Source organism: Oryzias melastigma, linkage group LG16 (assembly GCF_002922805.2).
Source record: "Oryzias melastigma strain HK-1 linkage group LG16, ASM292280v2, whole genome shotgun sequence".
NCBI lineage: Eukaryota > Metazoa > Chordata > Actinopteri > Beloniformes > Adrianichthyidae > Oryzias > Oryzias melastigma.
In genome coordinates, this window is record NC_050527.1 from 26,566,513 (window position 1) to 26,583,557 (window position 17,045).

A 17,045-nucleotide genomic window follows, 5' to 3' on the forward strand; every position below is an offset into this window, starting at 1 on the left:
AATCTTAGTAAATGAAAATAATCCAAAAATTAGCAGAATGACAATTTTTAAAACTGTAACTTTTAAACATAATTATGAATAATAAAAAATACAGGAAATATTATTCCAGAATAAATCAACTTAAACCTTAAATAACTTTCAATATTTTACTCTCCATTAAAATATATTTTGTCAAAATGATACAAGTTAGAAATGAGCGCAAGATAACATCGGGTCATTAATAACAATAAAATAAAATGATCTGGAGGGCCGGATCCGGCCCCCGGGCCTTGACTTTGACATGTGTGCTAATAGGATCCTTCAGATCCCAAGTATAAGTTAAGGCTCCGCCCTCCTCTTCCCTTTTGCTGTTTTTCTTAATCTGGAAGAGTTTTGGCTCCTGCTGACGCCACATTTTGTTGTAACCAGAATAAAGAAAACTTTTCCAAGAAAATTCCTGTATCATCACAACAAAAACCCCAACACAATGTGAGCAGTTATTGGTCCAAGTCACAACCACTCTCACCAATCAGGAGAGAGCTGGATGGAAGGCCACGCCCCTACCACTTTGAAAGCAGGCTTTGCTAAATTTGTCAATGAAATGTTATCAATATTAAGCGTGGGGGGCCATAAGGCTCCACCCACTTTAATTGAGACATCTGATTGGTCAGTTCAACTACAGAAAAAATATCAGAAAAAAAGAGAAAGAGCCAAAAAAAGATCAAATTCTGACCGCTAGAGAGACTCACAGCTGTTTATTTCTCTATAGAGGTCTATGAGACTTCCTGTTTGGAGCGCCGCTTCTCATATCCAACCAGTCGTCAAAGGTCAGATGACTGACCTTCCCTCTGGTGCCGATGTCCAGACCGGCTGTAATCAGTCTCCTCATGACAGGAACATTCATTACCGATCACTCGGTTTATCCGTCGGATGGCTGCAGTCGACTGGATGTGAGGCTTTGACCCTGATGAAGAACACGGCGCCGTAAACTCTCGTGTAGGAACACCTTTGAGGCGTGTTGTAAATTTGAGGATCCAGTAAAAGCAGAACCTCCAAGACAGCGACGGGCTCATCCATCAGCTCCATTCCACCTCCAGAAACCAGAGGAGCTCCGAGCAGGAGACATTAGCACTTTTCATTTGCACCATATGGAGGGAAGTATAAATTAAGCGTCTAGAAATACAGTGGAGAAGAATTACCACCATGTGAGGAGGAGGAGGCTGGAAGATCCCAATCTCTTAAATATGATCTTTAGGAATCCTGCAGAGGAAAGAAACTCATCTCAGGAAGTGATGGTATCTTCTGCCGAGGCTTAGGGAGCGTTTTCAGGCTGTTCAGCTGCTGGAGAGCTTCACTCAGACCTTTAGAAAGAAGGATTTCTCACAGCCTCTGATTTCTACCAGATGTGGTGCAAAGCTGCAGTTAATGCATTTAACCAAAAACATGCAACAATTTTAAAATGTTGTAGTTTTAGAAATGCATTTTTTATTGAATCGATTTCTAAGTTTCCCACTTTTTAAAAAAATGTAATCTGTTATATTAGATTGCATCAGAGAGTAGAAAAATTAAAATGAACCAAACTGCACATAAATCGTGAGTTTACATGATTACAGGAGTTTCATGCTCTCCTCATGCTTGCATGGGCTTTCTCTGGCTCCTCCCACCATCCTAAATCCCGTTTCATTGGTTCATTGCTGGCTCTAAATTATGGAAGCGTTTGTGACTCATAATTTAAAATAAAAGTCAGTAGTGGAAATTCTTTTTTATTTTCAAAATGTTATTGCATTACTTGTCTCTTAAATACAAAGAAAAAGCAATTCTCTGGACAGCTTTTTCATTTTCTTCATCGCTCATTCTGTAATCTTATTAAAAAGTCGTTTGGACAATTGGGTTTTCATTTTATTTAAGACAGTGGTCCCCAACCACCGGTGCCAGTCCGTGGATATCTTGCCGCCAGGAAGAACGAATAAATTATCCACTTTTTAATTTATTTAATTTTTTATTTTTTTGTTTTATGAGACTGAAATCTTTTATTTTGAAAATCAACCCGATTCTCTTGATTAGCTTGAGCGCTAAAAGAAGTTTGACGGAGTGTAACAAAAGAAAATGTGCAATGTGGAACCTTTCTTTGCAAATGAACAGGATAAGTTTTTAAGTTTTTAACCACTCTTGACATGACCCCCCCCCCTTCAAATTACAATTTGACTTGACTAAAAGGGACTTGTGAAAATTTCAGGCGTGCTCAGATGAAAGTGTAGGTTTTAAAACCAACTCTTCTCTGTTTTTTATATATTCAGTCACACTTTGACTTTCTTTGAAATCTTTGCCAAACTTTTCCGCGAGCTGCCGGCAGAAATTCCAAAGGAAAAAATAGACGAGCTGACTTTGCATTTTGAAGTGTGAGCTGCACGGCGTATCTCTGAATCTGTGGAAATGAGGGAAAACCCACCAGCTTGTTTTGTCTTTTTCTAGTGTTCAACTATTTATAATTAAATTAAGATTGAATTTGGATTAAAATTCACCAAAACCCAATTTATAATTTAGTAAAACACCGATAAACTGAGTTCAGTTCTGAGCATTCTGAATAAAGTTCAATAAAAATCTGGACAAAGGATCCAATAATAATTCAATTACAGATAAAAACAGAGTTAAAGTTTTTTCTTGCTCAAACATTTAACACTAAATAATCTCAGTTCAGGAAACTGCAGCTGAGCACCCCCACCCCCCGCCGCAGTCATGAGGCTCTGAGCAGATGCTGCCATTAATAACAATAAAATACAATGATCTGGAGGGCCGGATAGAATTACCAGAGGGCCGGATCCGGCCCCTGGGCCTTGACTTTGACCCCTGCCCTAGACTGAGGCTGGTGTCCTAGCACTAAAGAGAAGCCCAGTGATGGGCGTGGCCTCAGCAGTCCCAGCGGCGATTAGGTGCATCAAAGCTGCTGGACGACAACACAAAGTGTTATTGCTCATTGAAACACGGTCAGTGAGTAATGTGGTGATTTCCCAGAGGAACGGACTGATTTACATGTTTTTTTTCCTTTGCAACACACAATAATCGACTTCAGAAAGAAGAGTACTGCAGCGCAGCCCCTTAGCATCCTGGGTGAGGACGTTAAGACAGTGGAGGAGTACAAGTACCTGGGTGTGACCATCGACAGCAAGCTGAGCTGGACGACCAACAGCACGGCTGTCTACAAGAAGACCTGCAGCAGACTTTATTTCCTAAGGAAGCTGAGGTCCTTCAATGTGTGCAGCAAAATGCTGGAGATCTTCTACCAGTCTGTGGTAGCCAGCACTCTGTTCTTCTCTGTGGTCTGCTGGGGGGGCAGCATCACTGCAGGGGACACCAACAGGCTGAACAAACTAATAAGGAAGGCTGGCTCCATCATCGGCTGCAAGCAGGACACCTTTGAAGCTGTGGTGGAGAGGAGGACCCTCAACAAGCTCCTATCCATCATGGATAACCCAGACCATCCTCTCCACCCAGTCCTGGACAAACAACAGAGCGCCTTCTCCAAAAGACTCAGACAACTCCGCTGTTCCAGGGACCGCTACAAGAAATCATTTCTGCCACATGCAATAAGACTGTATAACTCTTCATCGCTCTGTAACAGATAACCCACAAACGGACTTTTTACATGACTCTCTCACTACTGCCTCAATTTGCACACTCCCTTTATTATATTCTGCACATGTACAATTTGCACAATTTGCTCTTGTTTTTATTGTATATTATTTTTTCCTTATTTTTTGTAAATATTGCTTTATTGCTCATTGAAACACGGTCAGTGAGTAATGTGGTGATTTCCCAGAGGAACGGACTGATTTACATGTTTTTTCCTTTGCAACACACAATAATGCATGCATCACTGGCACTTCTGATGTGATTCTACTAATTATTCCCATTTTAAACGTATCGTCAAATTGATTTGCTTTTAGTCAAATGCACTTTGCAGGCAGCAGGAGCTTGTTTATGGAGGAACGTCTCAGCCGGGATTCTTCTCTGGAGACTTGGTGGGACTGAGGTGGGACTGAGGTGGGGCTCTGCTGCCCTCACATGGAGCTGAGCACCAAATGCAGACAAGTTCATGAGCCATCGGTTGAACATCATCATGATTCTGGTGAGACATGCACGTCTGGAAACACGGTGACAGATAATGAACCCAATTTATTTAATAAAAAAACAAAAAGGGACCAAAAAATTAAAAAGAGAGACAGAAAATTTATCAAACAAAACAAGAATCAGGAAAAGGAAACGTTAAGAAGCCATTGATCATGTAGAGAGTGAGGTGGGAGTTATTAACCAGGATTTGACTCGGACTAGAAGCTGAAAACAATATCCAATAAAACATGATCATGAAAAATCCTAAATTAGCCCAAAGAATAGAGATTCTGCAGAAAAACTTATATTACAGCCTTTTTGTGTCCCTCCCAACCAGCAAGTGAGGCCCATTTGGTGGGCCCTACTTCCCAAAGTGGGAAGAAATTGTGGCCCCGTTTGGGGTATTCTGCTGTTTCTGTGATGGCCACGCCTGTTTTTGCCCGGATTGTCTTGAGTGGGCGCTCAGTGGGTCGGCTCGCTATTGCTAGCCAGCCTCCCAGTGAGCGCGTAGCACGCTATCAAGCTCTATTATAGCAAGCTTCACTGTATTGAGCTAGCGAGCCTCGCTGTATTGTCATTACGGACTTTGTTTTATTCATCTTTACAAAAACTGTCCTCTTTTGCATTATTGAAAGTTTGACACAAAACTACCATCAATGCACCTTCTAAATTATTATATTTTATTACCCTTCTTGATAAAACAGCAGCTTGTTTATGACGCGCAAGGAATGATGGGAAAATCATCCTCTAGAGTTCTAAACAGTGATGCGCAATAGTACGGGAATTGATCTCTATTGAATGTATAATGCTTATTTATAGATGTAACTGTCAAAAAAGACACGATTTAGGAGATGTGTCCATTCGGGCTGGGTTGATAAATCTGATTAATCGATCTGAATCAATCTAAGCTTAATAGATCGATAATTGATCCATAAAAGTAGAGATCAATTCTGCTAGCTTGATCCTAACGTATAATGGGATTTCTCATAGGACGGCTAATGCTAATGCTCGGTCGACCTGAACATATTTATATGAATTTTTCAAACTTTTTTTAAGGAAATATTTTCAAAGTAACCATTTATGGTCCAAAACAGGTTTTTTTCCTCATACTTTCTTCTTCTTCTGGAATAAGGTGTAATGCTATAGCACGATCGCCACCTAGTGGCCAAACTGAAACATCCTCCAGGAGCTTCTCTGTTGGAGAATCCATGTAACACTGTATGCTATCAACAATATCATTATTTCACTAATATGAACTGTATCAGATTAATATAAATATATTCAAGACATATAGTAGATTATCAATATATTTCTAAACATATGTGTCTAAATGTGTAAACTTAATTGAATCAAATTAAATTGAGTGGATAGTAAGAATTTGAAAAAAAAAATCAGAATTGAATCGATCCAGGTTCTGGTGATTCGAATAGATTCTGAAAAATTATTGGTGAGACGCAGCCTGAGTGTCCATATGAGAACCTAATGGTGGACTTTTCTAGATATTACTCATTTGTGAAACTTACGCATGCAAACTGAGTTTATAATGTTTGATTTCAAGTCACCAGAAGTCCACAGAGGCAGATTATAATTTCTGCTCTTTGGGAGTTACAGAAACATTCCCAGACATTTTTGGGACGTTCACCACCACCAGACTGATGGTCTTTTCTCGACATTCCTCTGAAAAGGGCGCGTAGCTTCGATTGTTCGTCTTCATCAGCTGCAGTTGCATCAGTCTGACAGCCGCTCACATAAAAACACAGGAAACCTTTTTCACATGACGGATCCCGGCAGAGTTGGAGGAAGTTCCTGATGAACCCGAGCTGCTCAGAACGTCCAAACGGAGGTCTCGCCAAAATAAAAGAACCATTCATAAGAGGATGTGAACAACACGTTCTTTGCAGATTTATGGAGGGAAAAATCAGCCAGAAATCTGTACGTTTAAAGAGCTCTAAATCCTTCGGACACATCGTGTTTCTTTGTGGCTGATTTACCTCACCTTTATTGAACTCCATAAAAGCAAAACTTTTTTTTGAAAGAAGCTTAATGGTTTTGACTGCTGACAAACCGCAGAAGAAATCCATCAGAGGTGAACGTGTGCATTGATTAGCTTCAGTTTGGTAGAAAATCCCTCTCACTGCTTTCCAAATAAGAAACCGCCGCCGGAATGAAGCCGCAAACGCCGTGTTTGGTGTTTTAAAAGCTCTGCGTTGACACTATTTATGGCCCCGTTGACGGAATAGTTTACTCTACAAATGAGTCTTGTTTTCAGTTTCTGTCATTCCAAATTCCCTCTGAGCGTTTTCCACCGCAGCGGCTCGGCCAGGAGGTCCACGGCCACGTTTGGATCTGTCATCTCTGGGGTTTAGCCGTGATGAACGAACACGGAGTCCAGCTGAAATTCAGTTTTTACAGATGAATCAAATCCAGAGTTTATTCAAACTGTAGTGATCCTCCTGCTCCTCTCTGTGCGTGTTTCTGAACATAAAAACTCAATCAGAGACTTCAGTAATGTTGGTATCAAAACATCCAGCTCGTACAGGACATTACTGCTTGTATTTTTGGTATTTATAAACTTTATAGTTTTATGTACTATAATGAGCAAAATATGGAAATGAATGAGAAAGTCTTCAGATTTCAACATTTAAGGTAGATTAGCAACAAGCCTTTAAATATATTCATGGATTATGTTTTGAATTTTTTTTATAGTAATTAAAAAAATAGTGTTTACCTAATATTTTATCAAAATGCTAATGTTTTTGGCTAATTTGTTATCTACTGAGGTTTTTTACGCTAGTTTAGAGTTAAGCTTCTATGCTAGCAACATGCTAGCATTTTTGGCTGATTTGTTATCTACTGAAGTTTTTTCAGGCTAACTTAGAGTTTGCTTGTATGCTAGCAACATGCTAGTGTTTTGGGGTAATTGGTTAACTACTGAAGTTTGTTATGCTAATTTAGAGTTTAGCTTCTATTTTAGCAAAATTCAAACATTTTTGTTAATTTTTTTTATCTACTGAGGTTTCTAGGCTAACTTAGAATTTAGCTTCTATTTTAGCAACATGCGTTTTTGCTCATTTGTTATCTACTGGGGTTTTTATAGGCTAATTTAGAGATTAGGTTCTATTTGAGCAAAATGCTAACATTTTTGGCTTTTTTTTATCTACTGAGGTTTTTTTGCTAACTTAGAATTTAGCTTCTATTTTAGCATGAAGCTAACGTTGTTGTTTTTTGCTAATTTGTCATCTGAGGTTTTTTATACTAATTTAGAGTTTAGCTTCTTATGTAGCAATAGACCAACTTTTTGGCTAGCAATAATGAGCAAGCTTTGTTGGCTAATTTGGCATGTACTAAGATTTCTTTTGAGGTTGATTTAGAGTTTGGCTAATATTCAAGCAACTCACCACATGGTTTTGCAACATTGGCATGTATTAGGGATTTTTAAGCAATTTTACAAGATTTTCAGAAATTGAGGACAACTTCAGCGCTCCTTCATAGTTCTTTAACGAAATGTCCAGTCTTTTAGCGAATGTGATATTTTGCAAATAGTTTTTGCATTTCCAGCCAAAAGCTTCAGCATCTTCAGCAACTACTTTCAGCAAAAAACATTCACACTAGCATTATCGCAGGTAATGCAACTTTATTAGTTTCACTGTTCATTTCTGATCAAAGAATTGTAATTCCATCTTTCAGAACCACATGAGGATATTTGTGTTCTTAGGGAACACTCCTGGGGCCCGTTTCAAGAAGCAGGTTCAACAAATTTAGAGTTCGAACCTGAACTTAGAGTCACTGGACTCAAAATTCCCAAACTCAGGGTTTTCGGTTCCAGAACAGCTGAAAATGTTTGATTCAATCAACTTGAAGTTGTCAGAACCAGAATCAGGTGTGAGCGTCGCGACCATAAAAAGCCCTGATCAATGGAGCAAAGACAGCACGATTCACCATGGCAACGGGAACAAACAGCTGAGTTACGTACTTCCGGCGAGGGAAATTGATAAGTTCCTTCAAGCATATGCGACTATAGGAGAACATTTTCATCAAGAAAAGCAACACAGCTGCAGCGGTAGAACAGAGAGAAAATATCTGCAGTTATTTGAATCATTTCTAATAATGAATAAATAATGTCAGGAAGGTTATTTTGTCTCTTGTTGAGTAAGGAGTGGTTTTTGATCTGTTACCAATCTAATAAGTAATCTCCGTGATCGTAACCCCCCACCCACACACACAGATATCACTGCACGCTAAAAAGAAACTGTAGCTGCCTGGCATATGTTAAAAAAGGATTTATTTAATTTTAATTCTCAAGACTTAAAAAATATTCGCCGAATTTTTTTAAATGTAAAAATAACTTTCCGAAGTCGGGAGTCAAACTCGTTACCTATGCAGTGGGAGGCAGTGTTGCTATCAATTGAGCTAATGTCTGACGCATGTCCTGGACGGTGGATAAGTCCACATCCTTCTCCGGTGCCTGACATTCCTTAATTCCTATTGTTAAGGGTTTAAAATAAGGAAAAGAAAACTGTATTTTTTTAATAACGAGTCCCTGGAAAAACTCACTATTTATAATATCGCTAAAATACAAATGAATTGGGAAACTCCAGTCAGTCGACTCGTGTCCTCCAAATCCTCTACCGACGTAAATAACATTTCCTCTGGATTAATCAGCCTCCTCTCTACATGATCCTCTATGAATGAACGTGTCATTTTCGTTTCTACGTGGTGAAAACGTGACGTCTCTAACATGAATGTTCTCTAAATGTTCATGAGGAACTCATATTTGAACATCGTTCACTTTAAAAAGGGGCGGAGACTTCAGAGAACTCTAAGTTTCCTGAAGAAAACCTGCTACCGACCAGGTTTCGTTCACAGACTCAGTTACCATAGTGATTGATTCTGAGTTCATCCTAACCCGCTTCTTGGAACGGGCTTGGTTTCGCCCACTTTCCCGGGTTTGAGTTATCCCTCTTTCTGGAACCGAAAACTCAGAGTTTTGCCGAATTTGGAGTTCACGAACTCAGAGTTCCAACAAAACCTGCTTCTTGAAACGGGCCCCTGGGATGCACTCCCCAGTTTTGACTTGATAAATAAAATGGGGGTCTGCTGCACGAGCTGAGAGGTGGATGTCTGCCAATCAAAAATCCATCAGTCCATAAGCCCCCAGATTTATATCTGTAAGTGGGATTTAAAGGACGCAGCTCTTCAGAGGAGGTTAAAAAAACAGTCTTCCACAATCAGAACCTGCAATCAGAGAGCAGTTTTCCTCCAATCAGCTGAGCGGCCGTGTCAGCCAGCAGTTGGACTTTTCTCCAGAAAGTGGTGTGGATGCAGACTGTTGTGGTAAACGTCTGGAAGAGCGAGACTTTGTCCGAAAAGCTGGAAGACGTAAGCATCCAGTTTCCTTTGAATAAACCACTTTAATAAAAAAAAAAATAGCAGAAATGTTTACTATATTTTGCTTTTTATTTTTTCAGTTATTATGCCCATAAAAAAAAAAAAAAAAAAAAAAAAAAACATCAAGTCATGATTAATGAATGCAGTTTAATAGAAATGAATGCAGAGACGACCTCGTTACCAGTTTACATGAAAACAGAGGAAAGAATGAGTGACTTCAAACCACACATTAGGTCCTCACATCAGGACTTTACTTCACTAAACTCACTTTAAGATATTTGGAGAACTTAGACATTCAGACTGAACTGATCTGAGAAGAGCTGAGCTTCAGTGAGATCAACGTGTTTCAGCTTCACAAAGCCTTATAATTTTAAAATAAAATCTTTAGTGGGTGAATGTGTCTCCATGTTCCACAAGAGCATAAAACCAAATAATGTGCTAAAAAAAAAACCTCATAAGTGCATCTAAATATGTTTGAAGTCGTGTTTTTGTCACTTCAAACTTCTTTCTAAAATTCTGAGATGTTTTTCGCTGGCCCTGGTTTTGACCTCAGCTGGGTCCTTTCTGTGTGGAGTTTGCGTGTTCTCATTGTTTGGTTTCCTCCCACAGTCCAAAGACATGCTGCATGGGTTGATGGGTAACTCTGAAATGTCCCTCAGGAGCTAATGAAAGTGTTTTTCTGTGTTTTCCGATGATGGATTGGGAATTGCCCAGTTTTCCCACCTTGGCTCTAAAGGCTCCAGCGTCCCCTGTAACTACACTGAAGTGAAATGTTGTCTCAATTAACAAAAGTTCTGTAATTTATTCAATTTAAAATGATTAGTTTTTATCAACTTAAAAGGTTGAGTTGATGGTTTACTCAACTTACAAATTTAACTTCTTAAAAACAAATTGCAGAGCTTTTAATTGTTCTAATGTTTCATTTTTTTCAGTGTATGGTAGAGTCACAGTGTCAGGAAATGGTGGAGGAACCAAATGCAGGAGGCCAGGCTTGGTGACAAGAACTTAACACATTTAATAAAGTAACCAAAACATGACAAAAATGGTGACTGAACAGAGCAGAAGACCTGACAAGAATGAACTGAAAAGCAGAAACTTAAACAGGCCGAAAGCAATTAACTGAAATGACAACAGCTGTGAATCATGATCAACCTGGAGCTGGTGAGACTGGAAGGGAAACTTGACCAAACAAAACCACAGAACCCTTACAGTACCCCTCCCCAAAGGGGCTGATCCCAGATGCCCAAAGACCTAGGAGGAGGGGGCATGGAAGAACAAAACAAGAAAAGTCCAGAAAACATTTAGGGTTCCTGTGAGTGGCATCAGAATCCCTCCCCAGGAACAGGCGTGAAGAGGAGCGGTCCCAGCTCCTCGACATAATGATGTTAAATATGATGATTCACTTTCCTCACAATTTCATGCAAACAATCTATTTTTGGGGGTTTTGTGTGTTACAAAAAAACAACTAAAAATTCAGAAAAATCTTTTTTTTTTTGCAAACAAGTGAGCAACAATTTATTAGATAAATATCTTAAATATTTAATTTTTCCTTTACTAAACTCTGTGTAATTTGGCAAAACAGTATAAATTATTTTAAATTTAGCACAACACTTAACATAAACATATGCAAATGCGTGCAACAGTTCCGCTTCAATGATCCAGTTGGGTTTAAACGGGGAATTCTGGCATCCCTACTAAATAATAAGACTTGTATTGGGCCTCAAAAAAAAAAAAACCAAAGAAGTTTAGTCCTAGTACAGATCCCTGTGGAACTCCACGGCTGACGGTGCAAACTGAAATCCTCCAGAGGGATTGATGTTACCTACAGCTGGTGTTAAATCCTTCAGTCCTGACAGACATCACTGCATCCACAAGAACTTCTCCAGACTTTCATGACTTTGTAGTCACACTTGTTAAAGGCCGTACAGTTGGAGGGGGAGGGAGAGGCTGTAGGGGAAGAATTTGGATTTGACTTAGATCTAGTGAATTTATCAAACTCACTATTCCCACCGTTTTTGGCTGTAAATAACTGGAACACATTTCAAATCCCGTTGAAACTTAAGTTTGAAACCTCTATGTCTTGTTCAGACAGACCTCACCAGGTCATACTTGTTCCTGTTACAGAATCTGTGCTGCTACTGTATTTCCAGCTGTTCTGTCATTCTTATGTATGTATTGTTGTTTATGAGTAAATAGAAACTTGTTTTTAATCATCTCTATCTGGATAAATAAAGGTACAGTCTGGGGATTAATTTGTCTTATTTTATTTGAGTTAAAGTTTTAGTTTCTTGAGTTTCCAATCATCCTTGGCTGTTTCTGTTTTAGCTAATCGTCTGTCCGTCCACTGAAGACCAAGTTCCAGGACCTTCAGCTTCTTGTTTTATCATGTTTAGATTGTGTTCTTTGTTTTCTTCTGTCAGTTTAAGTTTCAGTCCAACAGACTTCTGGATGTGACATCCACATCTTATTCCAAGCATAAGTTGTTAGTAAAAGTGTCCTAAACTGCTCCCTGACTGACAGTGGGGAGACAGTTGTGTTTCAGTCTCTAGTAGATGTTGTTCTTCACATCTTGGTGCTGTGTACGGCTTTCAGTATAGAACAATATTCTGCTTTCTAGAATTAGTTCTTGATTTTTGTTTTTAAGGTGGATCCGGAGCAGAAACGGGACGACCTCTTCAGGACTGCGTCGGGATCTGTGGTTCTCCTGTTTGAGCCTGAGGACACGATCTCTGCTCAGTCAAGTTCTCACAGAGTTCAATGACGGGAGAAGAGACATTACAAAGTGAGCAGTCACACAATTTGTGTATTTCGAGATTTTTACTTGGCTTCTTCATGTTTTTAGTTTGTTTGTAAAAATGATCTGATGGGTAAAAATGTGTCTTCTGACCCGAATCTGAAGGCCTCATTACACCAGACGGGTTTAAAACTTCTGCCTCCAAATGATTCCTTCGAATAATTTTTGAGCAGCGACTCACTTAAAAAGATGAATAAACCACAGATGATCCTCTGACAGTCCAGCTGAAAGAATCATCAACATTTCCTTTTGTCAAACTTCCTTCAGACTGATCTTCAGCTGAAAAACTCCTCTTATTTCAGAAAGTTCAATCAATTCTGACTTATATAAGTTCACCCTCCAACAGGATGTTCAGGCTCTGAATGACAGAAGAAAAGGCAGAAAGTGGAAATGCTGAGAAAGGGTTTGGCTAAATTGTCCAACAGTTTCTGGAGTGTAATGGAGCCACCTGGTGGACCTGGAGCTTTACATGTCTTCTTTTTGGTTGCTGTGCTGCATATTTTAAATATTCTCTAACCTTAAAGTCCCGCTCCGATCATTTTTTGATCTATTTTTAAATTATTCCCAGCAGTCTTTTCATTGGAGGAAAGGAGGAAATACTCAGAAATGTAGTTTTAAGCTTAATTTTATCTCTGTGTCCTCTATCATCTAAAAATGTATGAAGAACATGTTAGAAACACCACGTTCATCAGAGTGAGTCTTTAAACTTTGTGTTGTTGCATCATTTTATCTTAAAAAGTGTTTCTGAGGTTTCCTCCTGTGTGGAACTGTTGTGACCTCATGTTTAAAACAATCTGATGATATAAACTGAAGTTTATTTAGTAAAAGCTCTAAAGCCAGCGTTTGTGAATGTAATGTTGGTCCAGCAGCACCTCCTACTGGCAGCAGGGTGTCACTGCAGTTTACACAAAGTTTCTAACGGACGAAAATGGTCTTGATCACGTAAATAAGACTTTAAATCTCATAAATTTACACTTTTAAATTTCATAATAAATTTACAACTTTAAATTTAATAAATTTACACTTTTAAATCTCTTATTTTTTTACTATAAATCTTGTAAATTTAAATTTTTTCTCGTAAATTTACAACTTTAAATCTTGTAAATTCATGACTTCAATCTTGTAAACATACAACCTTTTTCTCAAATTTGCAAAAAATGTAAAGTTGCAATTGTCAGTCAGGTTTGCTTCACATTTATTTCATGTTTTTTGCGTGTGTGTGTGTGTTGGGGGGTTGAACCCTCATCCATTAAATCCAGATCTTTTCATTTGAACCCCTTCATTGATGGGAGGTAAAACCTCTTGACCAAAGGTCCCCGACTTTTTGAGTTTGAGGATTCAGGAGTGAACAAATGTTTTTTTTGTGAAATAAGAAAAACTTTTTGTTTTTAACTTGAATGAGCTTCGGTGGCCTTGTGGTGGAGTGTCCACCCTGATCGTGAGTTCAATTCCAGGATGACTAAAAATGGGTTCCGTTGCCTCCCTGTTTGACTCTCAGCATTAAGGGCTTGGATCGGGGGTGTTAAACCACCAAATGGTTCCTGAGTGCGGCTGTGTCTGCAGCTCACCACTCCCACAGGGGAGGGGCCAAATGCGGAGCACAAATTTCCCACACCTGGATGCGTGACAGCAACAGAAGTCCCAGCCAGCACTGTGGTGGTCAGAGCTTTCCCTTTCAGGGCTGTGGGTTCAAATCCGAACAAATGTGGTTATAATAAAGTGAAAGTGAGGTTCAGGACGGAATTAAAGTGTTTTTGGCGACAGACGACGTATTTACTTTGTTGAAGTTCATCACAGACCTCATGAAGAACGATGGGACCCACAGGCTCCGGTCCCAAAAGCCTTTAACAGAGCTCTTTATTGGATTTATGAAGGTGTTTTCAGACAGTCAAAAACGATCAGCCCATCACTAGTAATGCTGCTTTACATCATTAGAATTCATTGAGCTGGAAGAGACCTGCGGTCGGGTTAATGGTGCTACCTGCGTATAGGTTAACGAGTCCAGTACAGTCCGTCATAGAAAATCCAAGGGCAGTTGTGGAGAATTAAACGGTGATCAACACTGTGACGCAGTAGAAGTTCCTCTCCAGAAACGCCCACGGAGCTTTGTGGGGGAAACCCAAGTGACGAGACGCCAGGGGGGGTCGGTTAATAACACTACACATACCTAAAAGATCACCACTGGTGGATATTTGAGCAGAAAGTGACGAAGGTTTAGCATGAAGACATAAAAAAAGAGGAAAAAAAAAGACTGAACTGTACAATTGTTCGGAATCTCTGGATACATTTCCTGGAGAGCCCGCGAGCTCAAAGAAAAGACAAGATTGCACTCTATTATAACAACATTAGAGTATATATATTGTTTCCACATAAATGTGACGAAGAGTAGTAATCCAATTATCTGCTCTATCAGCCTCCACCCTTTACGACCCGGCCCGCCCACACAGTTCTGGCCCAATGGAACATGAGCTCGTTAACAGACAGTGATGCTCTAACGAGGATGAGGACGACGCTGGACTGCCTTCTCACTTCCTGTTCACTAACTTGGCAAACATTTGCAGATTTCTCCACTTTGTTTCAGACTTTGGGGTTTTCTGGAGCAGAAATCCTTTCCCGTCTCGTTTGGTTTTGGTCTCCCTGTGAACGAACGTTTGAGCCCCGAACTGCTGCAGGCGACGGCCGCTCCCCCTGGGTCCGGACGCTCAGAGTTCACGCTCGTCCCCCAACAGGTTCGTCTTCCAACCACAGAAAGTCGCTTCTCTTCAGGCGGTGTAGTGATACATGCATCCATTATACTGATATACACTTCTTAAAAAAAGTTTTAAAAAAAAGAACAAAACAAAAAGTATTAGAAATGAAGCTATACAGAGTCTTTCGCTATCCCGGGGAGTGAGGATGAAGATCGGGTCTGAGGCAGGAGGCCGGGACCCCCACGTCCCCGTGTTGTTCGGCTGAGAGGCGGGAGTGGAGAGGGTGCGTGTGCAGGTGAGGAGGAGGAGGCGGAGCCGGGCTAGTTACTGCAGCAGGGGCGGCTGGCGGGCTGAGCCGTCTCTGTCAGGTCCACCCCCCGGTTCCGGGCGCCGCTGGCTCCGGCGGCTGCCGGCTCGTTCTTGGGAAGCTTCTTTGCTGCAGGAACAGAGAAGCAGGATTTCCATCAGAATGTGTGAAGGAGGAGAACCGTCCAAAATCTGTCAGGAATGAGCTTTTCCTGAGACCATAGCCTGATTTTGGTTCCTCACAAAGAACCCTTTCAGACATCTGGATCAGGAATCTGGAAGTTCTGCATTTCTAACACATTCTTCCCCGAGCGCCATCGCTCTAATTATTCAGCTAAAATTAGTGCTTCATGTTGACGGAACAGAAAAAGTCGATCTATGTTATTTAAAGGAAACCTTCAAATAAACCAGAAGACTGGAACTGTCTCCTTAAAGAGTAACACGACAGTAAACCAACTTTTTTTGGCGGCTGACGTCTATAAATGGGGCCTAAAAAAGGCTGTTGATAAAATAAACTAGTTTAATCCAGAAGTTTCACATCATCATGCTAAAGTATAAAAGCCCCGCCCATTTTTGACTAACAGTCGGTCGATATCGTGTTAGCTTTAGCATGGCTAGTAGGTGTTTTTTTTTTTAAATCTTAACAATTTCAAGACAATAGGATTATAGACACGACCAAACAACAGACACACGAGGGATGTGAGCAGAGATGGAAAATAATAATAAAAGAAAAACCATAAATAAGGACAAAGATAAAAAAAAATAAAAAAAATAAAAAGAAGCTAGAGATTTTCTAAGAGTCAAAAACTTATTTCTTCATTATAAAGTTTCACAGCAATTTTGGTTTTAACATGTTTAACACATGAGAAGAAAAGTTGCAGTTCAACAAAAGACACTAAATTTTGTTGTGGATTTTAAAAACTTGTTTTTATATATAAAAACTGCACCAAGTGCAGTCACCCTTTAAGGTGAGAACTCCGCCTCCTCGTCAAACATAACCAGTCATTTTAAAACAGACGCAGCATCAGAGTCAATAAAATCTCCTGAACGTCTTAGAGGTTCGTCATGATCACGTTCAGCCTTTTCAGGCGCGTTTCAGGTTCATAAAGTGGTAAAAGTGTGACTCTTCTGTGTGACGTTAGGAGTGAATGTGTCTGATGGATTCCTGCATCAGCTGCTCATGCAAACATGGGATTTATCCTCTTGGAAATGGAACTGTGTTTGTTTTTAGGTGAAATTCAATATTTTACACTTAAAGCTGAATTTTTGTTGTTGTTGTTTTTGCTCCATTTCCAAATGTTGTCGACTGCAGACCTGGAATTAGGGATTCTCATCTCCACCAGAATAAGAAACAGTTAAACGCAAGACAACATTTTTACAGATTTAGCAAAATGAAAGGGATCTATTTATTCATGACACAAACGATTATTTTAACAATCACAGGGTTTCTGTTTTTAGTCGACTAATCGGACCATTGATAAACTGGATGTAGAGCACACATCTTAACCATCATTAACTTTAAACTTCAAGTGTTTTAATCGACATTCTAACTAAAATTAAGACGATAGTTTATTAACCTTTCATGAATCCTGAGAACTCTGGAATTCAGAGCTGTGACATTATGGAGGGATGAAACTGACATTGGAGCACACATGCTGACAGAGCTGGGAGAGAGGAGGAGAAGTGAGGAGGAGACGTGAGGAGGAGACGTGAGGAGGAGAAGGGAGGAGGAGAAGAGAGGAGGAGAAGAGAGGAGGAGAAGGGAGGAGGAGAAGAGAGGA

General features: G+C 39.9%; 1 protein-coding gene and 1 long non-coding RNA gene across 5 annotated transcripts in view; one reads left to right on the top strand and one right to left on the bottom strand.

Moving 5' to 3' along the window:
- The window catches only part of LOC118599850, a 17,889-nt gene extending 5,403 nt beyond the window's left edge, over window positions 1–12,486 (top strand). For 2 of the 4 annotated variants that reach the window (XR_004949366.1, XR_004949363.1), the window contains one exon: window positions 12,119–12,486. This is a non-coding gene — a long non-coding RNA (uncharacterized LOC118599850). Of the gene's footprint in view, window positions 1–3,940; window positions 4,221–12,118 lie in introns of those variants that run through there. The other 2 variants (XR_004949365.1, XR_004949364.1) reach the window with 2 other exon arrangements.
- Window positions 12,487–14,094: 1,608 nt separating this feature from the next.
- rab5ab (RAB5A, member RAS oncogene family, b) overlaps window positions 14,095–17,045 on the bottom strand; it is an 11,087-nt gene continuing 8,136 nt past the window's right edge. The window contains exon 6 of the mRNA XM_024258301.2: window positions 14,095–15,394. Within this exon, the coding sequence (XP_024114069.1) occupies window positions 15,279–15,394 (116 nt within the window). The 3' untranslated portion in view covers window positions 14,095–15,278. The remainder of the gene's footprint in view (window positions 15,395–17,045) is intronic.